The sequence below is a fragment of the Hakea prostrata genome, chromosome 10 (assembly GCF_041222555.1).
Source record: "Hakea prostrata isolate BN-2017 chromosome 10, UWA_Hpros_2, whole genome shotgun sequence".
Taxonomy (NCBI): Eukaryota; Viridiplantae; Streptophyta; class Magnoliopsida; order Proteales; family Proteaceae; genus Hakea; species Hakea prostrata.
In genome coordinates, this window is record NC_142609.1 from 46,672,858 (window position 1) to 46,698,635 (window position 25,778).

At 37.0% G+C, this 25,778-nt stretch overlaps 3 protein-coding genes across 3 annotated transcripts; 1 reads left to right on the forward strand and 2 right to left on the reverse strand.

Moving 5' to 3' along the window:
* Positions 1-2,678: 2,678 nt before the first annotated feature.
* LOC149003484 (uncharacterized) lies at positions 2,679-3,674 on the forward strand. Its single transcript, XM_089138341.1, has one exon. The coding sequence runs from the start codon at positions 2,714-2,716 to the stop codon at positions 3,410-3,412; it is 699 nt and encodes a 232-aa protein (XP_088994467.1). The 5' UTR covers positions 2,679-2,713; the 3' UTR covers positions 3,413-3,674.
* Positions 3,675-11,359: 7,685 nt separating this feature from the next.
* On the reverse strand, positions 11,360-17,773 carry LOC149003485 (kinesin-like protein KIN-14C). Its single transcript, XM_089137981.1, has 18 exons — positions 17,659-17,773; positions 17,387-17,555; positions 17,021-17,254; positions 16,775-16,919; positions 16,582-16,691; positions 16,339-16,458; positions 16,081-16,263; positions 14,900-15,109; positions 14,765-14,818; positions 14,526-14,660; positions 14,302-14,440; positions 14,070-14,179; positions 13,673-13,834; positions 13,408-13,595; positions 13,179-13,260; positions 13,000-13,104; positions 12,810-12,914; positions 11,360-12,511 (listed from the first exon to the last, which is right to left on the reverse strand). Exons 2-18 carry the CDS (start codon positions 17,456-17,458, stop codon positions 12,332-12,334), a joined length of 2,334 nt encoding a protein of 777 aa, XP_088994107.1. The 5' UTR covers positions 17,459-17,555; positions 17,659-17,773; the 3' UTR covers positions 11,360-12,331.
* A 3,112-nt stretch (positions 17,774-20,885) lies between these two features.
* Positions 20,886-25,572, reverse strand: LOC149003486 (putative LRR receptor-like protein kinase At1g51890). Its single transcript, XM_089137677.1, has 10 exons — positions 25,373-25,572; positions 24,728-25,274; positions 23,981-24,438; positions 23,340-23,475; positions 23,178-23,249; positions 23,020-23,088; positions 22,643-22,714; positions 21,367-21,438; positions 21,222-21,282; positions 20,886-21,137 (listed from the first exon to the last, which is right to left on the reverse strand). Exons 1-9 carry the CDS (start codon positions 25,443-25,445, stop codon positions 21,234-21,236), a joined length of 1,548 nt encoding a protein of 515 aa, XP_088993803.1. The 5' UTR covers positions 25,446-25,572; the 3' UTR covers positions 20,886-21,137; positions 21,222-21,233.
* Positions 25,573-25,778: the final 206 nt, after the last annotated feature.

The window sequence follows — 25,778 nt, forward strand, 5'->3', positions numbered from 1 at the left end:
CAATTAAAGAGTCAGAGATCATGTTCTGGATGAGATGCATGTTTTCCTTGCAATCCATTAAGAAACTCTCGCCAGAAGATCACAACTGAAGCTGGCACTTAAGGATCGAGTCAAACCTAATTGCTTCCCCAGTTCCCCTCTTCTAATTACAGCTGACACAAGGATAAAAATTAAATTTAAGACTAAGGGTTCACGTTAACAGCTATGTTCTACTTCAAACCCAGAACCCAATCCACATGATTCTGCATGTGTCCAGCCTCAATGGACCATTTTTTTTTTCTCTCCCTTTTTCTGCATAGATTAACCTGGTAGAACCTCACTTCCTTACAAGTTTCATTGAGAATAGGAAAAAATAGTGAACAAACAACTTGCATGCATGGTTGTTCAAAAAGAGAAGCCTAAACAATCAGGTTTAGCAGAGCTTGGGGATCAATAGAATCCACTTCATATTTTGGACCCCATGGTAGTGGGTTTTTTAATGGTTAGTGTGGTGGACTTGTGGTCCCCATTTGGATTTCAATTTTCAAGAAAAAGGGGTGGTGCTATAATTGCTGTTCCACTTCTCCAGGAATGGAAAATGGCATTCTTTGAGACATTGATAATTATAGCTACAAGATCACTCATGGGTTTGACCAAAAAAAAAAGATCACTCATGGGGAAGAGCTTCTGATTGTGAAGATCAATGTTTGCTTACAAGCCCAATATGGAATTAACTGCAATTTAATCATAAAATTTTTTCTAACCCAAATGTAAATCAATTGACTTTCCTTTCTTTTATGGCAAATCTTGAATTAAAGATGCATAAATGCATAACATGGTCAGCATTAGTTACACACATGATCCAAAGTTTAAAGAGAGAGTCGGAGCAGCTCAAGTGTCGAAAAATTACTCGTATAAAAACAAATTTTGACACCCTTAGATTAATACTTAAGATTGCTTCGTTGCAATCTCTAGTCATCATGACTTTGAATCATAAAAATCTCTCTGTTGTGGCAAGAATCTTGTGCATTAGCTATGTTTGATACTAGATATTAGTTGTCTTGTTTCAACTTTCAAGACTAATATCAATATTGACTATGGTAGGTACCAAAATAAATCACTGATACCAAGGGCCATGACTGAGATGGAATATTGATTAATTCATTATATCATTATAACCAACTTAGAAAAAATATTATCATCAAAATAAGACCAACAACATAAATAAAAAATAGAAAAAAAATACTCACATGTGAAAGGCAAGCAATCTCAGGCATCATGGCTATTATTTTTCTATGTATTTTATTTACCAAAGAAATGTCATTGAAATACTATTCATAGATTTGTCAGGATCTATATATACAAAAATATAATACTCTAAAGACCACCTGTAATGTCTACTAGCTGTCTAAGCAACAACTGAGCTGCCAAAATCCTAGAAGTAACTCCTATGAAGATAACCATGATATCTACCACTTGTAGACCTATTTAAATGACCAAACCATCCTCTTTCTTGATGAGAAACTTTAGCAAATTTAACATTACTGATGAAATTTTGAAAGGGTATTTTAGTTAGTTACCTTATTTTTTTAATCTAGTGGTGGGTGGAACTTCACATGGCATGAAATGTTCATCATGTGACCACATGCCAGGGCTTAAAATCCATGTGATGTATAGCCTTGTGAAAAAAAGGAGTCAAGCGTCAAAGCTTACCAGCTTTATCTCTTTGACTAATACATATTAAATTCATCTTATGATCAATAAATATAATTAAATATGAACCTAGCTTTAGTGAAATAAGTACAAAGAATGTCTATTGTCCATATCTTTCCACATTTTTTTTTTCTTGTGGTGGGTGGTGTTGGAGAGAGGGAAGAAGGCTCGTAAGTAGCAGAGCTAGGATTTAACTTCGAGAGAGACCAAGTACTGATATTTCACACATGAAATGAGAGTCAAAAAGAAATTTTTGAAAAATTGGAGGGGCAGGATGTCTTGGAGTACCTCTCATAATCCTTCACACAACAAAGAGGCCCTTGATCAGACATTTCGTGGCTAGGATCACTGATGCATGACACTCGACACTCGACACGTAGGGCAGTTCATATCACGGCATGAAGAAGAACCCAAATCAATTGCCCTTGAGGGTAATGTATAACACTACCCTCAACCTTCATCACTATGGTATCAGGGAAATTACAATTTCTCAAATTTTAAAGGAAATAATGTTATACGCTACCCTCAAGAGGACACAATCCCAACTCGACACAGACCACCCTGTTGTGAAGGACCACAACAGGGATGGTTTCTTCAATCCTCTTTACAAGCTTATAATTCAATTTAGGGTTTATTTCTCTTTAAATTTTTTTTTCTTTTCTTTTCTTTGGGTAGAGTTTGTCTGACTCTTAGTCATTTTTAATCTGTCTATGATGTGGGTTTTCCTTTTTGAACACTTTTTCCTCCTTAGCTGCATCTAGTTCTCCAAAGAACATCTTTTTCCTCCAATGGACTCCATGTGCTGTTTCCATATTCTAAACAAAACCTTAGCCCACTTGTTTTGGCTTCACCAGACCACTTAGTTTTATAATCTCATTGTCTCCAACATTTGCATTTACCAGCCAAAAAGATGATTAAAAATTTCACCACCTTTGCTTTAAAACGCACACATACACCCCCATGCACCACTTAAAACACAACCCAAGGAGACTCTCCTCAGTCCTCAACATCCTCTAGATCCATGGAGCCAACATCAGGCCCTCGAATCTCTTTCTCTTCTGACTTCCTTGACACCAAGAGTTTCTTCTCCATAACCCCACACTCTGACCAGATCTGCAGAAACCATGACACAGAGCAAGAGAAAACACGTAATGTAGACTTCGAGTTCCTATCCAGCAGTGCTAGTAGTGATTCCATGTTAACAGCAGATGAGCTCTTCTTTGAAGGTAAGCTGCTTCCTTTCTGGGCAACACATCAAGCAGAGGAACTCAACAAGATCTCTCTAAAACCAAAGGAGTCAGAGGAGGAAAATGAGGAGCATGAGAAAAAGAAAGAAGAGGAGGAGAAAGAGGAGAGTAGAATCAGCTGGTTCATGGATGATGATCCATCTCCTCGGCCCCCTAAGTGTACTGTTATATGGAAGGAATTGTTAAGGCTAAGGAAACAGAGAGCATCTTCATTGTCACCATCTTCGTCGTCTTCATCATCTTCTTCGGGTTCACTTGGTAACATTTGCCCAATGGAAGATGGGAAGGAACGCAAAGAGAAGTCATGGAACAGAGAGAAGCATGTGAAGAGGATAAAGAAAGAACTGGAGCGGACGAGATCGTCAGCTAGTATAAGAATAAGGCCTATTGTTCATGTCCCTCCTTGCACCCAAACAAAGACTAGTACATTCTCTCCTATGTTTTCTCTTAAGAAAGGAAGTGGTGGGAGATAAAAGATTTAATGATTTACACTCTGTGGTTGTAGCCTTGTAGGATTGTGTAAAATGTTTATCCTTTCTTCCTTTCCTCTGTAATATTTAGATGAATTATGTTGGATTGCAGATCTAGTGAATTATGTATGTAAGTTATGACTTCTGTTTTGGGGTGGCTAGTAGGACATTAACAGCTTGTATCTTTTCTTTTGCAAACCATGGAAAGAGCTGATCTGTGAATTCAGAAAAAGAAAAAAAACCAGAGAAGTTTACAGATGCAGGAATTTAGGATAGCTCAATTTTAAACTTTAGAAGATAATGCAAATTCATCTTTGTTGTTCAATTATTTATGCTCAGCTAACATAAAACATCGAGATCTTACAGATTTATGGTAACTTTGATGAGGATCTAATGGCTGTTCTGGCACCTTTATCTTTGGACTTGGAGGGTCAAGTGGAACGTCAGTTATTTAGCTAATCTCTTATGTATTTTCTTATCTCCTGCTACTACAGATCTCATTTCCCTACCAACCCAAGATACCCAAATGAGATTGATCTACACAAAGTACACAGTGTTGGATAAAGCCATACAGTTTTATGTGAAAAATCAGCTTGAACTAGTAAACCCTAGCATTTATTGCCATATGAAAAGAAACAGCTCTTGATTATTTATGGAACCTTTAGATGTCAGAAATCCTATTGATCCTCTTTCTCTGCAACGATTCAGAGTAATTATGACCTAGATTTAGGTATATTTAAGGGAACATGCTGACAGAATTGGATTATATAGTGTAAATCTCTCTTAATTATATGGGGTGTTTCATGTTCTTTAAAGTTTAAATAACTGACCTTTTTGTCAGTAAATTTAATATTAGAATATGGACAAGGCATCAGGATACAACAGCTAACCACATGCTCAAAGCAGTCTGAAGAGGAACACAATGGAAGCCATAACAGTGTGAGGTGATCTAGCAGGTAGCTGATAACTAGTGAACAATTCAAGTTGATAGAAAAGGAGAAGAATAAAGAACAGAAAAAGCTGAGAAAATGAGTATCTATTGATGTTTTAAGACCTTTTCTTTTATGAAGTTCAATTGGTCTAAGACACCCACAAATGCTGCTTGTATTATGTGGACTACATTGAATATTACTATCTAGAGAATCTAGAGACCTTGCTTCCCATCCCTCCCAAAACTGGGCTTCTGATATTCACTAATAGATAGCCTAAGCTCGTACCAAGTACTGGGCAATGTACGAGTCATCTAAGTTTGAGGAGAATCTAGAGATCTTGCTTCCCATCCCTGATATTGGAACCTTTGCAAACCAGAAACCCTTAGACTTTAAGCTTGGTTGTCTTCGAAGATATGTCAAATCTGTGAAGTTTCTTAAGTAACTGTGGTTAAATACCAGCCATGGAGCTAATGTTAAGCAAAGGAAAAACCATATGAAGTTGGGATGGATTCTGGCAAGATAAGGAATCCATGAATGGTTAAAGACACTGAAACATTATTCTGTACTTTCCAGTTTTGGCCTAATGTATCTTGGGTGAACTATCAGTGTATGCCACTGCAATTTCGTGTTCTGTTTCCAAAGCTTTGTTGCCTTATGCTGGTACTTCTCATTTCCTTTGTTTGTCTCCCCCACTCTTCGTTGGTTTCTATTATATTGTCTTTCTTTGTACAACCCATATATTCCATCTAGTTTGCAATCACTGAAATCTTATATGCACCAAAAAATTGTGTGGGAGAAAAATCTTATTTATGTAGGGAAAGGACTTCCCCCAAAGACTATAAGAAAGCACCTGCATGCCGCACCACTGAAGGTCTACAAATGGTATCATCCATTTGGGGCCTAATGGAGCCACATGGTTAGCATAGAAGAATACTATTACATTTGAATGGACCTTGCTTTAGTCCGGCGCTTCGACTTGCAGGACCATTCAACAAGCCATTTTAGACCATTGGATCGAGATCTCGGATCTGGACGGCCTGAAATTTCGCAGGACAGTCCTGCAAATTTAATGGGCCGGACTGAAGCGTTTTCACATTTGAGTAGGGTATATATAGACACACATACTCACACTCAAGCTACTAAAGAATAGCTAAGTATCTATTCCTAGAACAGAAGACATCCTTATCCAGATGAGCGCTGATAGGGTTGTAGTCACCTTGCTGTTGAGACTTCAGATATCCCATTGCACTTCTCCTAAGGGGAGAGAAGAATCAAGGTTTTGTATGAAAATGTTGACCTTCCCCCACTTTGGAAAACTAATTTGGTAATCAAATATGTTGGCTTTTGTGTGGCTTGGAGCTTTAAATATGCCATTGCATTCTCATTCCTTTTCTTCTCTTTGTAATGTATTGCACTTGTCTGAACTGATGCTGACCTTACTTCATTTCCCTCGAAAACACAGGGCTGTGTTTCTGAATCTAAAAGCAAGATCCAGTGCCACTAAAAAGGAGTAAAGACGAAGTCTGTTTCAGTTTTCAGCTCTTTTTGCTTGGAAATATCCCCAAATATGTATTTGTTTCAGCTCTTTTAGTCCATTTTGCATTTCCCCCCCCTCTTTTCTGAGCATTGGCACCTTGATTATTAAGTGTAATACAAAATTGGCTTAATTACCACGCCATGAGAGAAAAGTTTCTTATCCATCAGAATATTTTTCTAGTGAAAGTACTTTGTTTGTTGATGATGGTACACTCAGCAGATGCCACAGACTCGAATTTGCTGAGTGTTTGTCACGCAGAGACCTTTGTATTTTGTGATCTGAACTATGAGTAGGAACTATATACAGCAAATCCTTCCCTCACTTATGATCGGCAAAAAATCTCTGAGGATCAGATTCTTGCCGCCACATTGTTTATCCTTCTATAAAACCTTTTTGAATCCATAATTTGCTTTTCAAAAGTTGTGTTCACGAAGATACCACAATCCTCTACTCGCGCGAAGGTAGAAAATCCAACTCAATGTAAAATGTGCTTGTCATTTAACTCTTTTCTAAGGGGGGGGGGTGCTTTTTTCCCCTTTTTTTTTTTTTTTTTTTCCCCCCCCCCCCCCTTTCTTGGGAACCAACCCCCCCCCCCCCTAAACCAAACCTTGCAAATACCCTCTCCACCATTAACCACGTTACTTAGGACTGTTAACTAATTTTAATATGACCATATTACCTTCAAATATGATAACGTTTGAACTTTTTATTTTCAAGAGTTTTTTACATGAGCCCCTCCATTTTCATGGGAAACAAGGCCAACCCCCTCTAAAATAAAAATAAAAAACCTTGCAAATACCCCCTCCACCGTTAACCTCGTTACTTAGGACTGTTAAATAATTTTAATATGACCATACTACCCTCAAATATGGTAACGTTTGAACTTCTTATTTTCAAAGCCATACCACCTCGCTCCTCATAGTTATTCCAAGAAACCATACCATCATCATACGTCTTTTCTTAGAATTGTTTGAATTTAAAACATGATTTGGTGACAGTAGCGTTTTTTCTTTTAAACATGTGTTGCAAGAACTAGACTTGAGCCCGAGTTGTTAGAAACCAGTAGTGTTTCTGACACCAAATCAAGTTTTAAAGCCAAACAATTCCACCAACTCATTTGCAACATAAACCAAGCAAAAAGAATTGTTTCACCTACAATGATTAATATTCACCCGATAAACAGAGGAACCAATACCACGTTCAACCATAACTCAAGCGAGAATCAAGAGGTCGCACATTCTTTTAGCGTAAAAAAATGAACCTCTAAAATTCATGAATACAGAGATTTTCACAACCAAACACGTATAAATCCAGATATTTAAAATCTCTGGATTCATGTAACCAAAGAGGCCCTAAATGTTTTTTGAAATTACATTTTATATCTAGTTACATAATAGGTATTATAGTCATTTCATTTTTTAAAATTAATTTACTTAACAAAATCAAGGTCATTCTATTGGAGGTGATAACCAGTAACTTTTTGTATTAGACTATTAATAATGTTTAGCCCTTATGAAAAGTGTCTAGAGTTTCAACCTCCCTAGTCCCTCCCACTTAAATGGGTTGTAAAAGAAGTTCTTCATTCTTACCCAAAAAAAAAAATCTTCATTTACCAAAAATAAAAGGAAGTTTTTCTTCTTTTTCGGTAGAATACATCAAATTTTTAATTCAAAACATACAATATGTGATTTGAAGTGTGTGGTTTCATCCTTCATGTTATCCAATCTTTTAGACCATTTCGTATTCCTTCAATCTCCTTTCACGACTATCATACCTCTTCTTGTTGATTGATTTAGCCTACTACTTTCAAAAGAAAAAGATTTTTCAGAAAATTCCGAATGATAATTTGTTATAAATCTAATCATGAAAACATCAAGTCTTAAAAATAAAATTAATGTATGTGTAAGATTTGGCAAATTGGACAAGAGTGGAAGTGTACTGAGGCCAGCACTGAAGCAACGGCCACGATCTTTTCCAACTTGATCCGACGGTCCACTTAACCGTCCTGCGCATTTAACTGAAGCAAAATCACCTCTTGAAGACCAAAACAGGATGACATTAATCAACTAAGTACTTACTTTATTGTGAAGTGAAACGTGCCTAGTGTTGCCATCTTTAGCTGTCACCCACATATTAAAAAGAGAAAAATGCCATAGTTAGGGGATGAATTAAATGAGACCACAACACAAAAATGAAATGACCAAGCTAGTGAGCATGCAAATTACATTATCAAGGGTGCTAATGGACAGTCTGACTATTGAGAAAGAGAAAGTGTTGGCAAAATTGATAGTAAATCCGGAAAAAATAGGTACCATCATGAGAAATTAGAAGACAACAATCAAAAGAATATATCAATACAAATTAACATGGAAATTGAAATATATCAAAAAATGAACATTTTTTATTATTTTAAATAAAAACAAAATTGATAATAGAGGCCAAACAATTTAAAATAATGTAAAATTCTCATAATTGAGAATGATAATTGATACAAAAAAGAGTTTAGTAGAACAGAAGTTGAGTATAATTTGACATAAGTTAGGTATGATTCAAATGCCTCAACAATAAATGCATGCAAACACTTATAAGTACGGGTTCTTCACTTCCCTCCTCTTCTCCCTTACTCTCTACTTTCTCTCTCTTGTGTTTGCTCCTTTACTTTCTAATTTTTTTTCAATTGTAAATTTTTTTCTCTGTGCTCTTCTTCTTCTATTTTTTGTTTTTTGCTTTTATTTATTTATTTTTTAAATTCTAATTCTCTTCTATTGGTTTATGTTAAATAGATGCTTCTAAGGTGTAATATGGAGGACGGAAGCATTATAACCATTCCTTTCGAGCGGGAAACCAAATTATCTGTCATCAAGAACACACTGCAACTACTAACTGATTATCAAAGAGAAAGAATTGTTATCACACATCACCTTCGTCTCCCTGGGGAGGAAGAAGAAGAAATAGTTCTAGTGAGCTTTGATGATCGAAGTATGGGGGACTGGCTTATATTGGAGGATAATGTAGAAGTCAATGTTTATCTGGTACCCAAGTGGAGGAGGGTTGTCTATGTCTTATTCTGGACTACTAACCATGATTTTTATATTCTTCCCGAGGAATGTACTTTAGATGACGTCAAGAGAGCCGTCTACGAAAGGCATTCAACTCTTGAGATTTGGAATAGTTTTCGCAGGTTCCCCCTGAACTTCGTTACCGTGCCCTACGGTTATACGTATGGAACTTCGATGATGATCCTCCTTTTGATCAACGTCCTCCTCGGGCTGATCGACTTCGTCCTAACATGAGGCCTGTGCGTGAATTCTTCGAATACTATGACGAGCATTTTCACGCTCATAATATGGGTGATGATGGCCTGAGGGAGGACATTATATTGTGTGCCACTTTTGGTTAACTTGCAACTCCTGACTGGTTTGTGTTTTCAGATGGTTTCTTCAGTCTTTACTAGTTTGTGTTTTCAGATGCTTTATGCATCTTCTTGTTTCTTCAGTCTTAAATTTACAGTGGTTTGCACTTTTGTTTCTTGTGGTTAGTAAGCTTCCAGGGTTAGCTTGTGGAAGTATTCCAATGTGTTAATGGATGTAAATGGGTCTGATATTTGATGTATTTGAATAAGTTAGGGGAGTCTTCCTCCCTTGACTAGCTAACCGTTTGTCTTAATCTGATGTTACTAAAATTGCCTTCTTCCTTCTCTGTACCTCAGGAAAATTTCAATTTCTTAAATCACAAAAATAAATTCCTATTGTTTGAGTCCACTAGTCAATCCAGGGTTGGGACCAAATAATTTACCAAGGCCAACATTTAATGATTTAATGATTTACACTCTGTGGTTGTAGCCTTGTAGGATTGTGTAAAATGTTTATCCTTTCTTCTTTTCCTCTGTAATATTTAGATGAATTATGTTGGATTGCAGATCTAGTGCATTATGTATGTAAGTTATGACTTCTGTTTTGGGGTGGCTAGTAGGACATTAACAGTTTGTATCTTTTCTTTTGCAAACCATGGAAAGAGCTGATGTGTGAATTCAGAGAAAGAAAAAAAACCAGAGAAGCTTACAGATGCAGGAATTTAGGATAGCTCAATTTTAAACTTTAGAAGGAATTGCAAATTCATCTTTGTTGTTCAATTGTTTATGCTCAGCTAACATAAAACATCGAGATCCTACAGATTTATGGTAACTTTGATGAGGATCTAATGGCTGTTCTGGCACCTTAATCTTTGGACATGGAGGGTCAAGTGGAACATCAATTATATAGTTAATCTCATATGTATTTTCCTATCTCCTGCTACTACAGATCTCATTTCCCTACCAACCCAAGATACCCAAATGAGATTGATCAACACAAAGTACACACTGTGGGATAAAGCCATACAGTATTATGTGAAAAATCAGCTTGAACTGGTAAACCCTAGCATTTCTTGCCATATGAAAAGAAACAGCTCTTGATTATTTATGGAACCTTTAGATGTCAGACATCCTATTGATCCTCTTTCTCTGCAACGATTCAGAGTAATTATGATCTAGATTTAGGTATATTTAAGGGAACATGCTGACACAATCGGATTATATTAGTGTAAATCTCTCTCTTAATTATATGGGGTGTTTCATGTTCTTTGAAGTTTAAATAACTGACCTTTTGTGTCAGTAAATTTAATACTAGAATATGGACAAGGCATCAGGACACAACAGCTAACCACATGTTCAAAGCAGTCTGAAGATTAACATAATGGAAGCCATAACAATGTGAGACGATCTAACAGGTAGCTGGTAACTAGTGAACAATTGAAGTTGATAGAAAAGGAGAAGAATAAAGAACAGAAAAATGCAAGAAAATGAGTATTACCTCGCGAAGGTAGAGGATCCACAACTCTACGTAAAACGTGCTTGTCATTTTACCCTTTTATCTAAAGGAAAATAACTTTATAAGTACCTCTCAAGTCTAGAAATTTTATCAGTTCCATTTTTGACAAAGAAATAAACTATTCATTTCTCTAGATAAAAAACACATGTCTATCAATCACATCCAAAAGTTGAGATAAGATTTAGAAAATATTTTTTTTTAATTTTAATTTAACCTAAACCTTTAGACACGTAATCAGTAATGGCAATCAAAAAAAGAACACATTCGGAAACCCCGGGTCCCGGCAACCCTTTTAATAATAATCGGGGTTCCTTTGTTTCCCTTTTGGGGGTTTACAAAAAGGAGAGGAGGCTTACTTTATAGCCTCCTCCTCTCCCTTCTAGTCCCACATGGCGATGTGGGACTAAAGTAGTCAAATGTGTAGTCAAATATTTCAACACATGTGTCATTCATTCAAAGATAAATGAATAGTGCATATCATTGTAAAAATAAACCTAATAAAAATGCTTCAAGTCTAAAATAATGACTTATCATGTTACATTTTGAAATCTCAAGAGGAATCTATACTTTCATAAGTATACATCCTCTATATTTTTGTAGTATGAACCTTGTCTTGTTGGCCTTCGGTGTTTAAATCACCTCTTTCTTGACAACAATACACTGCCTAACGGGTTTTGCTTCAGCATTGCACATTTATTCGATCGTTGAAATAAACATGTGAAAAAGAAGAGAGAAAAAAAACAGATTATAACCCGATTTGAATCGAATCAGAATCCATAAACCGTGAACCGTTCCATAATACAAAATCAACGAGAAACTCTGGTTGTGAAGAGAAAGGCGAAGAGGAAGCAGAGAATACGAAGCGTCCCTATCCCTGCAACTCTTGTTCTTCGTCTATTCAAATTCATTCTACATGCGATTCATAGGTTAGGGGTTTTTCTCCTTTTCCTTTTCTAGTTTCTGATTTAATCTACCTTGTTTGTTCTATTCCCCCCTGTTCTAGCACCCACGCTGAGCATGTTATCCTGCAAATGCCTTTGGTGGTTAACACGACGTTCTTCCAAACAATTACTCAAATCTTATTCAACATTTCGACGGCTTCAGGAAGCATAGGTAGTTGAGCCAGTGAAAATGCTGACTGCATTCCCAAAGCCTCATCAACTAATGACACATAGAAGATTTTTGTTAACATTGAAATAGCTGATGATGCATGACAGTTATGCTTTGGCATTTAATACTCAATGCATTTTCTCGAAGTTTATTATTTTGTATTACTTCATATTTTGAAGCTTTTCTATTGAGACTTAAGGATTGTTTGGTTTATGTTACAAATGATTGGTAGAATTGTTTGGATTTAAAACCTGATTAGGTGCCAGTAGCGTTTTTTTTTTAGACATGTGTTGCAAGAACCAGACTTGAGCCTGAGTGGTAAGAAACCAATAGCGTTTCTGGCACCAAATCAAGTTTTAAAGTCAAACAATTCCACCAACTCATTTGCAACATAAACCAAGCAATCAGTTAGAAAGAATTGTTTCGTCTACAATGACTAATATTCACCCGATAAACAGAGGAACCAATACCACCTTCAACCATAACTCAAGCGAGAATCAAGAGGTCGCACATTTGTCTGACGCCGGGGAATCCCAATCTCACAAGCATTAACTCTAGCAGCAAAGCGAAGAGAACAAAGTGATTCTCCAACTGACGATGGACTAGGTGAGATGTTGACAAACATCAGTGCCTTCGAGTCCCCCCGTAGGCTAGGCTGCTCAACAATGAAAGTAAAAGGAGGTCAATAATCCCCTAATAGCCCAAAAATTAAATTAGGCAAAAAATGACAATTATTGTATTCCATAATAACTCAATATAGAGAGCACAGATCAGGACAATCAATTGCATGCATATCATTGGTTCACTGAGAAGGCAATGAAAGATGCTCAATACTAGTATCAAGACACAATAAACTGACCCCTTCCTCGCAAATGCGAAGGTTGCATGCTGCAAATATAATGATAACTCTTCCTAAATTTGGGTCCATCATTTGAGACAAATTTTACCATTACCTGAAGAAGATACGTAAGCTTCGAATTTCTGAATGGTACATGGTCCTCCTTCTTCGCAAGGGAAAAAATGACATCACTTAAGCATTTTAAACTTAAGTTGATGGCCTGTTTATTGTCATAAAGGAATTAGAAATCCAACTTTGAGAAGAAAAGACAGGAAGTACAAAGGGAAAAGAAATGAGAAACTCACCCGAGTTTCCTTGAGTCGATCACCAGTTGAACCACTCTTAGAAAGTCTTTCACTTCCAGCCAGGTCAATAAGGTTAAGTACACCCTGAACTTCTTGTTTCGTACTCTAGCAAACCATGGTATACTGTCAGTAAATGAAAGTGCTCAATCAGTGGAATGAACCTATGGATGGGTATTTACCTCATTAACACCAGATATCCGTAAGGTGAATACAGAATGACTTCTAGAAGACTGCTCATTCATTTGGGTCTTGCCCACAGACCTGAAATAAGAAATAGCCACGGCTTCCATCCCATCAAACGTCTAGCAATTTGTACTCGAACTACAAGGTAATTTGGAAGGGAAAAAAAATATAAAGAAAGACATCCAAAATTCCATGTAGAAAAAATATCATCTTTTATCAATGTACCTGTTTTGTGCAGCCTGCATAAGAAGAGACGATATCTGAGTGACACTACAGACATCAGCAATAGTAAGACCAGTGACATCTGTGTTCCCATTAGCATCATGCTTAATCTCATGCAGCTTTCTACCATCGGATTGACTTGGTGAAAGCAGATCACGAATTGTCTCATTATATATCTCCAACATTGAGGCCTACAAAGAAGAAAAATACTTATGAACTTGCCAGAGAGTACATACTAACAGAAAGGGTTTACAAGTAATTACTCAACCTGCATTTTGTACTTCCATCCCTGTGATATGAGTGACTGGCTAATTTGAAATATCTGATCCAATGAGCGAGGTATTAACCCTTCCTGCTCTGCAGCTTCTGGTTTTCCCATCATGGTGTAAGTCTTACCAGAGCCTGTCTGACCATAGGCAAAAATGCACACCTGAAATAAAATTTATTCAACCAGATAATTAAGCAATTTTCAAAACATATGCCACCACAAGTACATTGCCATGACCATAGATCAAACTGACATACAATATCATAATTCAGAACTTCAGTGATGAATTAGCAAGTTGTCATTGAAAAAAAAAAAGAAACCCACAAAGAAGCACAAACAAATAGAAGAAAAAAAAAGGTCAAGTAATATAAGGAAATGAAAAATCACAAAGGACCACCTTATAGCCATCTAGGGCACTTTGCACCAGCTGTGAAATTTCCACAAAAACATCACGTTGTGATGCTTCATGAGTGAATACTTGATCAAACGTGAAGGGATGTTTTTGCCCTGCCAAGTAATTGAAATTTAATTTTGATTTAGCCAACAAGACTTGGCAGAATAATTTTTACCTTAGGGTAAACATATAACAACTTCAATACATAGATTGAACTGGAAATAATAGAACCTACCATCTTGCACTACGTCAATGCCCCTTCCAAGGGCTTCTGTTGATGTAGGATAAGAAATAACAGCCATGTCTGATCCAGCACCATCTTCTGGCAATAAGGGTCGAACTCTGCAGAAGACCCTGATATTCCCTTTTAGTTCCTGCCGAGTGTACAAAATTCATTAAAAAGATGTTAAAATAGTCCACAAAGGGGTAGAGGTTGTGTTTGCAAATACTAGAGTTTACCAAAATGGTGTTGTGCAACTTTTTCCGTAGCTTGTCTGCTTCAATAATTTGACGCTTTGCATCTGCCAGACAGTTGTTTAAATCTTCGGTTACTTTCTTCTGTTCTTCAAATTCAGTTCTTGTCATATCGAATCTCTAGGCACAAAAATGTGGGTTACCAATCAGCATTAACTCTGTACACATGGGTGCCTGCATAATGGAAGATCTGAGAGACAAACTATTTATAAACATAATATCACCTGTAACTGGTTTTTCAGTATCTGTATCTGATCTCTCTGTGAAGAGCATGTAACCTGCAAAAAAAAACCAACATGGATTGGCTTACCATAACAAGGATCTGAAATTTTGCCATGAAACAAAGGATACTAACAAACCTCCAAAGCACTAGATTTTTTCATCATGTCATCCAACTCAACAGATGTCTTCTTTGTACTTTCTTGGTGCTTTACTAGCTCAGCAGACAGTGTTTGCACCTGCAATAGTTGACCATCACAATCCACCCTCACTTTTTGGAGATCTCCTCTGAGGGTAGCTGCTTCATTAACTAGTGCTTCTTCTTTTTTGACAGCTTCGTTGTATGAAGCCTGGAAAAATAGTCACATGATGCATATCACATTAGGCAAGAAAAATGGCCACATTGTTATTCTTGCTTGTGCATTTATTATCTAGACTATAATTAACCCATTCTCCAATATTGACAATTAACCCATCTACCATATCTGTTTATAATAAGGAAGCAATTGCTGCATATCATTCATGATCTGCAACCTACATATAAAAAGCCAACCTTGTCCTGCATAGCACTTCCACCAACACTTCCTCAAATACCCAATGATCTCATCTCCAAGTAAAAGTTGGAATTAGTTTGTTGATTTATATCCACTAGTTATAGATGTCTTCCTCATTCAAGGGTCAACATTAACAATTCTAGGATCCCATTTCATGGTTTTTGTTAGAGTTAAATAAAACAGAAAAAGTTAAACCTCCAAAGCTTTCCGAAATGAAAGAAATCTAGGTAACCTGGGGGATTGGATTAGAAGCCAATATTAAACACTGGCAATGAAACCCATAACGTGAAAAGAACAGTGGAAGATAGTAGGTCATTGTTATTCGTTTGCTCACTGAAGGCCTCAGTACCAGACACTCCTACTGCCCTTTAGCAGTCTCTATGATCTCACAGCCAGGAAAAAACTTTGTAACAGCATTTGTGGTACTGTCATAAACTCAATACAGTTACGAGGAAGATATAGAGTTAGAAAAGTTTTCATTAAAGAAAGGCAAATTGCATAGGACTACTATGAATGCATATCAAACTAAGGCCTTTCAAAAAATCCAAGACATTTTACTTCAGTTCAATACTGTATATACTGCCGCTCCCATTATAAAGCTAGTAAGAGAACCCTCAAAAGTTGCATGACCCATTTCCAAATAAGAGAAAATTCAAGATGAGAGTACAAAATAGTTAACTGCTACTTACGTGAGGAAAGAAGCATATAAATGTGCAGAATAAGATGTAAATCTGATTGTAAATGAACATTGAACCACACGGACTTACTTCAAAATAAGCCAATTGAACCCTTTGGGTGCTGAGTTCCTCTACCATAGCAGAATTGTCATTTTGTACGTGTTCAAGGGTCCTGTTGACTAATGCAATCTGTGTCAGCAGTTCTGTGTTGTTTCGCAGTAAGGTTGTCTTATGCTCTCGCAATTCCTTATGCGCTTTTTTATCATCAGATATCTGTCAAACCATCATTATAGTATCAGGGTATTTCTTTGGCAAAAAATTAATCAATTAAAAACACCTCTGCACTACCTTCAGATAAGCTCTTGAGAGCTCTTCACGAGTTTCCTTGAGCTCACTCGATAAAGAAGCCCATGCACTTTCAGCAGCAACTCTGGCATCCTGTTCTCTTCTGTGAGAATCAAGTGCAGTCTACGGGTATTGATTACAGAAAAAAGAAAAAATAAGACACAACAACAACAACAAATAAATGAAATGACACCAAAACAAAAATATATAAGACAGTTATTAAGGATGGGACAGAACAAATCTTACCAATTTGTCTGCTTCTTCCTTTGTGCATTTAGCCTCTAAAGAAGCATACTTCTTCTCAAGTTCAGCGATAATACTATTGTTTTCCTCTTCATTGGTTTTCATCCGTATCTCTAAAACCAGGTTTGAGTAATGAGTTCATGTAAAATTGGAATTTTTCCAACACAAATAAAATGAAGAAAGGGCAAAAAATTACCGAGCTCAGTACGCTCTTTCTCAGCAGATTCCACCATATTCTTAAGCTTCTCCTGCTCAAAGACGTGGTTACCTTCACGCTCTAAGAACCATTTGAGACAAAGCCGCAGTTTCTTTACATACTCTGTCATATGTTCACATTTTCCCTGCAAAAACCAGAAAATTATGAGGTAAGTTCACTAACCATTTGAAATAAAGCAAGCATTATCCCAAATAATTAATAAAACAAGCTAAATGGTCCATCTGCCTTGTAGTCATATTTTGATTTTCCCTTCATCTTCTCATTGAGTATTGCTTCTACATCCTCGACGGTAAACTCAATTCCACCACATTCAGAGCTGGCAGTACTAGCCGGATCACCGTCTGTAGCAAGATCCTGAGCAGCATTCACTACAGAAAACGGTTGACGGGTCCGACCACCATTCGCTGATCCAACCTTCCGACGTTTATTTATTGGGATTTCATCAATGTTATTTTTTCTCTGTCAAAAAACAAATTAGAGCAAGGAAAGAATCAAAACCCTAGACTAAAAATTAAAACGAGCAAAAGGGTTTGTAAGAAAGAAAACCTCAAAACAAAAACAGAAAGTGAAAAAAATAAGGGCAAACCTAACCTTAACATTTGAAGGACTGCGAGGAGGGGCAGAAACACTTAGAGGAGGCTTGTTGTGGTTTGTCGATCCCATTTGAAGCAGAGAGACAACTTTCTGTTTGGTTCTTGTGGAACCTTTTAGAATAGTAATCTTTGCCGTTACTTTAAAGAACAGGAAGAAATTTGACAACCTGAGAGAGACACGAAGCGAACAAAAAACTGAAATTTAAAAAACTAATAAAAAAAGAACAGAAATTGTATTAAAATCTACGGAGAAGTGTCTGTGTCTCTCACTCTCAATCATTCTCTCTGCTCTGCGCTTGGATTCTGTAGTGATTGCAGGGGAAAGACTCGAGGAGATGGAAGTGGAGTGTTGGGATTTGAAATTTTTTGAACTTTTGATATGGCGCTCGCTAGTCGCTTCTATCAGTAGTTCATTGGTCAACACATATATTTTAGTGCCCGAACTACCCCCAAGAAATCTTATTATATTCCTAAATTGGCCCCACACTTTTACAATGAAAAATGTTTTTTTTAGTAAGGAAAATTTCATTTAGTAAACGCATCCAAGGTCAAAAACTATAGAACGAACATTACCACAAAAAAACCATACAAGGAATACAATAAAACAAAATGGAATGCCCCCGCCAATGTTGAAGAAGTTTGAAATTTAATTCAAAACATATAATATTGGTACTGATTTCAACTATGTGGTTTCATCCCTTATGTCATCCATCTTTGGACAATTTCGTATTCCTTCAATCTCCCTTCATGACTCTCATACCTCTTGTTGATCGATTGAGCCATCTACTCTCGAAAAAGAAAGACGAATAATTAATGTTTTCAGAAGATTCTCATGGATTACCCAGACCAAATGATGATTTATTATGAATGTGTAAGATTTGGCAAATTGGATAGGAGATGAAAGTGTACTGCAACCGACGAGCACCCATACATTTCATTGGATGTCCCCTTCTCTCAGAACAAAGAAAAAAATAAAAAAGAAATCCCTTTCTCATAATTTGGTCAAAGGAGTAGTCAAAACTCAAAAGAAAACTAGGATGAAGACATCATTCAAAAGACTAAAAGAGAGGAGATGGATCAAATGGAGGATCTTGAAGCACTTGAAGTGAATCAATAGTCATGAAAGGTTTCAATTTCTGAAATCACAAAGGATGTGCAGGGTCCATGAAAGAAGAAAAGCAAATGAAGCCTCACTTTGCGTTGATATTTGGTTGCAGAAAAGGAACGCTAGCTAGATCTCAGATATGGATAAAACTCAAGTGGGTTAAACTGCAGAAGGGGAAGGAACCCAATGAATTATCAAATTTAACAGAATGAAAGATTAACGGACTACTTTCCACTGCAAAGGTGAATTATCAAATGGATTTGAACTTCTGATTCAAAGCAAATGAAACAGAAAAGTGGGTTTCAACTCAAACCGTTTACAAAAAAGTGGTAAGGAGAATAAAGAGATTGAGAGATTGAGAAGGAATTAAATAAGAAAGAACAGAAGGGAAGGAAGGAGAATCATCAAGGCCCAAATTGGTAGTAAGGGAGAAAGAGATTTGTGGGGGACTGCCTGGTGTTGCCTGTCGGTTGGAGCGCTGCCCGGTACCTTGGTCCTTATTCCTTCCCTTAAGACCCAACAAATTGAACTCCATGTTCTCACCTTCAAGACAATACATTGAAGACCAAAACAGGATGATTATAAACTAAGTACTTAACGGCCTGTTGGATACATGACGCTGTAGATTTCAAATATTTAAAATTTTCAAATTTATGGAGTGATAATTCAAAAAAGTAACTGTTTGGTTGTGGAATAAAATATGTGGATACATCTTAAAAAACTATTTGGTCGATGTGATTTTTGTAAATGCACAAATGCTTAGCGCTTTTATAGTAGCAATGAAATCTCTGAATTTCACCACATACCCATAAATCTACAAATTCACATTTTTAGTATAAAAACATGAATCTCTAGATTTCATGAATCTAGAGATTTTCACAACCAAATAGGTATAAATCTCATATTCATGAATCCAGAGGATTTGAAATCTTTGGATTCATATAACCAAATAGGACCTAAAGGAAGTTATATTTATGGGAATGCTAAATAACAATCCACATGCTAGGCAACAATATTATGAATCAATGATCAATATGGAAGTCCTATATTACACAACTTGGATATGACTTGATTGATGATCAATCTTGTGCAGACTCTTGTTGAGGCTTGGCCGTTCTTCTCAGCACCACTTCAGATGACAAAAAATCAGCTTGAACTGGTAAACCCTGGCATTTTTTGCCATTTGAAAAGAAACAGCTCTTGATTATTTATGGAACCTTTAGATGTCAGACACCCTGTCGATCCTCTTTCTCTGCAACAATTCAGAGTAATTATGATCTAGATTTAGGTATATTTAAGGGAACATGCAGACAGAATCAGATTATAATAGTGTAAATCTCTCTCTAATTAGGTGGGGTGATTCATGTTCTTCAAAGTTTAAATAGCTGATTTACCTTTTTGTCAGTAAATTTAATACCAGAATATGGACAAGGCATCAGGCTACAACAACCAACCACATGCTCAAAGCAATCTTAAGATGAACATAATGGAAGCCATAACGATGTGAGATGATCTAATCATCTAATGGGTAGCTGATAACTAGCCAACAACTGAAGTTGAGAGCAAAGAAGAAGATACAGAACAGAAGAAGGCAAGAAAATGAATACCTATTGATGTTTTAAGACCTTTTCTTTTGTGAAGTTCAATTGGTCAAAAACTCCCACAAATGCTGCTTCTATAATGTGAACAACATTGAATGGAAAGAATATGGGAAGATACCTAATTTATTGCTCAATCAACATTTCAATTTGAAAATAAATGATGCAAGTTAGAACCTAAAGAGAAAAGGAAAGTTCACCAATTTCAATGCAGAAGAGGTAAATTACCGATTTGATCAGCCATGGGAATGGTGAGCATTGCTTTGTTAGCGTCCTCACAGTTAAGCTGCAAATAGGATAAGCAGGATTAGGTAATGGCCTTGCCCTCACCATCCCCATTTAGTTAATGGAACAAACTCATCCATACCAGGAAAAGAAAAGGTATAGACTCATTAATCTTACTCTTGATCAGCCATCATAGCGTATACATGAACAAAGATGCCAAATCTGCAGAAGTTCAAGGCTAAGCTATCTCATGTCTCTGCATACTCAACTCAGCTAAGCCTTATTCCAACTACTTGGACTGACTGTTCCATGTGGCAAAAACCTAAATATCCACATTAAGCATGAGAAAGTCTTTTAACATTTTCAGTCAGATGAAATATTCAACTTCCAAGTTCAAACTTATTCTTGGAACTTGAAATTTCACCATCTGCGGAAGCTAACACAAATTTGACAATATGTGGACAAGAATTACCCACACAAAGGAAAAAAGAACCAAACATATTTGACTCTACAAATTGCCATATGTATACAAAAGAGGAAATATTTACATTTCAAAAATAGGACTTTCTCAGTCATCTTCTTTATGACTTTCCTTTTCAAAATTGATATTTTGGGAAGGATATTTCAGAGTTTGTACAAATAGCATGAATGAATTTGATCACATGTATACAAGAATTACAAGCACGTATTTCGGTAATGCAAATTACAGTGAGATCTCATTTGATCATTTAAAGAGCACTCAGCATGTAAAACTCTTGAATTCTGCCATTTGCGTATTTGCATCTTGAAGCTTCTCAGGTGAAAATGTCATGCAGAGGGTTCTGGAATAAGTGGAACCACACAACATAAATTAAATTTGTATATCAGAAAATGATTTCCTCAATTGCAAGAGAGATTTATGTTACCCTTGATACACATTATTTTGCAGAAGGTGGTGACCGTGAAAAGTTATTTCCAGGGGAGATCCTAAGCAAAAGACAAAATCAATTAATTGCCTGATATTAATTATATAGGATGGATGACTATGAACTGAGGTAGGTAGACACTCACCGAAGGTTCAGTCCAGGTTTCTCTTTCAGACTCTTTGGAATTTGGCCAATGAGCTGGTTGTTTTGTAAAAAACTGAAGCATACAAGCAAAGACAAACCATAGTAGTGCCAAGTATCACTAAAATGTTTTAACAAAGATGAAGAGTAAAATCATGGGAAATACAAGTGCACCATTAGATATGGCTAAAATGCTTACCACTCAACTTTTTTAAGATCCCCCCACCCCACCCCTTTTCAAAAAAAAAAAGGAGGTTTCAACAACACATAGACAAACCAGAATATTAAAAGTAAAAAATAAAGGTAGACAGTATAATATGCTGGTTAGGAAAAGGATAATGCAGACTATTTTGAGAATGCAATCTGCAACTTAACAATGAACAGATTATCTATTTAAAGACAATTCAATCAAGGATGGATAGGTGATATACAGTGTGTTTATGAACAAGCATGATATACAGCAGAGTTTAAAGTTGAGGCCATCAGTTATGAATCAAAATCATCATTTAATATATAAAATCTATTTTGTCTCTTGTACTGTTTCTGACTTCAATCATTTATGGTTTAAAGAAACAATCATAGAACTGAAGGAAATATTAAAACCATACATATGCCATAACTAGATATATATGGATCCAAACTGATTGAAATTACATTTATGGTTATCTATAAAACGGGCGTAAGAATAATATCTCTCCATAGCAGCAAATGATCGATATGCAGCCATTCCTAGAATATCAAGCCACAAAAGTTTAGAGCACCCTTAGTTGGTCCCTGTTTTACTCCTCAGTTTGCATAGTCTAATTTTCTTCCATTACCAAAACATGCCCCCTACCACCACCCCCTCTTTTCTTTTGGGTGAATAAGACATTCCTTATTGAAACTGATCTTGGTAGAATATTGTCAGTACTTGAGATTAAATGCTATCTGATAAGTGATAACTGATAACCTCATAAAGTTAAATCTAGCATACTGTGTGTGGTATGCCATTGTCAGAGTAACTGGAAGGGGGGTGGGGGGCATTTTTCCTATGCACCCTTCCTTCCCCCAACAGTCTTTGTTGGGACGCTGTTTCAATACCTTGACCTCAGGCTACAACTGTGGTCCACCAACCATTGCTCCAAGGCCCCTTATAGTAACTGAAACTTCATGGTTTAAAAATAAACCTCAGGCTAAATCTTCATAATTGTATCTTTCAGTTCCAGACCAGGCAAAGTATGGTGGTAAGTACATGAAGAGACCCAAATGCTTACATGTCATCGTAAGGAAGTAAAACTTACAGTTCACGCAATCTTGTCAAGTTCCCAAGCGACGAGGGAACTGCTCCACTAAACTGATTGTCCTCCAAGTGCCTTTGAAAAGTTAGAGAAATATATTAGCCATTGAAACATCAGAACTCACTAAATTCACCTTATAAAGGTGTTCCACCAGGTGTTTATTCCCAAAAATGGGAACAATGTGATACACTCTATTATTGATCAGTAAAAGTAACCAAGAATGTATAAACTTCTCTAACTTCAAATACTGTTCTCCAAGTGTAGGAGAATGGAGACTGTAGAGCTCTTTTAACATGATGGCTCATGAGATACAGGATCCACCATCGTTAACCCAAAGCCAAAAACTGAGCAAGCAGGGAATATTTAACCCATAAACTTACAGCGTCTGAAGGATCCTTAGATGGGTGAGATCAGGAATTGGCCCAGTCAAATTGTTGTTCCCAAGCCAGCTGTTAGTCAGAATATGATATTGTTCGTGAGAAAAATCTGTCACTGCATACTCAGCTCACTCAAGAAACATAATTTTTCAGTAACCTACATATGAGTCAATGCAGTCAAATTGGCAATATACGGTGATAGAGTTCCGGAGATACTCATTCTTGTAAGGTTTCTGGAATAGCAACCAAAAGAGTACACAATGTCAGAAGAGTCAAAACAGACAATAGACTACAAGTTTTTCATGATCAAGGTGCCAACTTACATTGCCACAACACGGATATGGGAGCCTTTAGAGCATGAAATACCAGTCCATGAGTATGCAGGAGGTAAACAAGGATCACCACTCCAATCAAGAGGGGGATTCTCCAGACTATGTATCACTTTGGCCAAAGCAATTGCTGCAACAGGCAATCGAAAGCCATTTCAGAAAATGGTGCTAACAATAAGAGAACAATTGACTCAAGCAAAGAAGAAACCTTGCACATTCTTTTGGAGACCCCCACCTGTCTCAGGGAATTCAACCACAAACAGGACCATATTTATAGACTGACTATTTGATAGAACAATTTTTATGATGGTCATGGCCCAAGAATTACTCAGTCCTTCCAAATTGACACAAATAACAGAATGCTCAAAATGTTTGATTGCATCACAATAGACATCCCTGTTTTGCAACCATTTATGCTGTTTCACACAACATTTTGCTAGCAGCAAGTCAACTTTTGACCATGCTATCTCAAGTTATGTCTCATTAGATGCAAACCCGCCCACCACCACCACACACATACATACAAAAAAAAAAAAAAAAAAAAAAGAGGAGCCCCCATGGATCCTAGAAGGTTTAGAGTGTTCCAGATAAACATGCCACGTTTACTCAACAAATAAGAGTGTCAGTAGCCAAACCATCTCGGGTGATAGTTCTTCCTCCCAGTTGCAACAAACCAAAAATCTCCCCACCATTGATCAAGGGGCCGCCATCTGATTCAGCTGCAGGAGTCAGTTCTAGCTGTGTTAGTCCTGAAAGAGGCCATTGAGTCGCAAAGACATCTACACCAACTGGAGTCACCTTCAGATTGTTATAATATTCTACTCCATTTAATGTGATGTCTAATACTCTGGAGCTCCCTGTTAAGGCATTACTAATATCCGCAAAATATAATGCAATGTAATAGGTATCATTTATAAGATATCCTGGAGGCCACTGCAACTTCATTGATTTTTTGGACGTCAGGACAGTATCGAATATCTTATCTGGTGGAAGGTTCCAGAACCCAGAAGAAGAGAAGTTTCTGATGCTTCGTACTGTAGGATCATTGTCTCCGAATGGCTCCCAGTATCGATCAAATTTGTCATCAGGGAATCTGGTGATCATGGTTTCAATCAATCAATCAAAAAATAGACCTCCAATTACAAAAGAAATGAAAGGCAAGGGGGTCTCTAAATATTGTCTGTTTTAGGATCTTTCCATCATGTTCAAATACCATGTTAGGGTTAGCCCTGTTTTTCTTGGGTTGTTTTGTTTGTCATTTGGTAATAAAATCAGCTTTTTCTATGAGATCGGGGGTTAGAACTTTCTTCAGAGTTCAATCAATGTTCCTTGATATAATTCTTGATTTAGTAAAGAATTTAAGTGAATTTGTTCGGACTTACTTTACGATTGGCCCTGCGTACCCAAAACTGTGTCTAGCAACCAAGCTGAGACCGTAGTTCCCAAAATCCGTGGTATTGTAGACCGAATTCCCCAAAACCACCAACTCCAACGAAGAGATAAACAGATCAGAATCTGTATATTTGTTCTGAGCGACACAGACGCTCATGGACTTCGTCTTCGATTTAAACACCCCTTCATAGTAAGACGACATTCCATTCGCATAATCATCCGTGGTGTTCACAAGACTCCATACAGTTCCATCTACAATCTGATCAAACACCGGCGGCGATTTCACACCGTTTACACCGCCATAAAAGTAAGTGGTTCGGACAAGGTACTTCGTACCGAGGAGAACCGGAACAACGTAGCAGAATTTCCGGCGAGCACCGGCAAGGAAAGGGAAAGAACGGAGGGTGGAGAGAGTTGGAAATATCCCTGGAATGGATATTTTTTTGGGTACGCCAACAGTGATGAAGAAATTGTCAGGGAGCCATTCCCGGTTAGCAATTTCGGTTGAAACAGTGGCGCCGCAATCAATAAGAACACCTGAAATTAAGAGAGCATCGCAGATGGGTTGATGAAAAAAAGGTGAAATTAAGATGGAAGCTGACGAGAGATTAACAAATTGAGATTGAGATGATTACCTTCGGGAGGTGACCGTTGAGAAAAAACGGCAGCAAATAGAAGGAGAAGAAACAATAGAGAAAGAAACGCCATGGCTCAGTACGTATGTATCTGATACATCAAAAGAAATTTGATCGAGAGATCGAGAGACAAAGAGAGGTGGAGAGCATGTCTGGCTAGGTTTTGCTTGAATTGGTCGTTGTCGAGTTGAGATTAGAGAGACCGAGAGAGAGAGGTTTCGTTTACGGAAAAATTGGAACTTTTAAGATAAAACGGTCAAACACAGAACGCGGGAAAAGTACGGATTGAAATTACAAACTTCAATTAAACCCTAGTCGTTAGCGAATTTGAATCTTCTCCACCCAATCTACTCGTATAGCCATATGCCCATATACTCACAGAGTCACAGACTCACAGTCACATGAA

What these genes read in the sequence shown, in the direction of transcription:
- LOC149003486 (XM_089137677.1), bottom strand. Translation starts at nt 25,445, where the DNA reads ATGGCGTTTCTTTCTCTATTGTTTCTTCTCCTTCTATTTGCTGCCGTT. An exon ending in TCAACGGTCACCTCCCGAAG is followed by an intron (nt 25,275 to 25,372) that starts GTAATCATCTCA and finishes TCTTAATTTCAG; the next exon opens with GTGTTCTTATTGATTGCGGC. An exon ending in AAGAACTATCACCCGAGATG is followed by an intron (nt 23,476 to 23,980) that starts GTTTGGCTACTG and finishes TGCCTGTTGCAG; the next exon opens with CAATTGCTTTGGCCAAAGTG.
- LOC149003484 (XM_089138341.1), top strand. Translation starts at nt 2,714, where the DNA reads ATGGAGCCAACATCAGGCCCTCGAATCTCTTTCTCTTCTGACTTCCTT.
- LOC149003485 (XM_089137981.1), bottom strand. Translation starts at nt 17,458, where the DNA reads ATGGGATCGACAAACCACAACAAGCCTCCTCTAAGTGTTTCTGCCCCT. An exon ending in TTCAATTGGCTTATTTTGAA is followed by an intron (nt 15,110 to 16,080) that starts GTAAGTCCGTGT and finishes CTATTTTTCCAG; the next exon opens with GCTTCATACAACGAAGCTGT. An exon ending in GATGGAAGTACAAAATGCAG is followed by an intron (nt 13,596 to 13,672) that starts GTTGAGTAATTA and finishes TCTTCTTTGTAG; the next exon opens with GCCTCAATGTTGGAGATATA.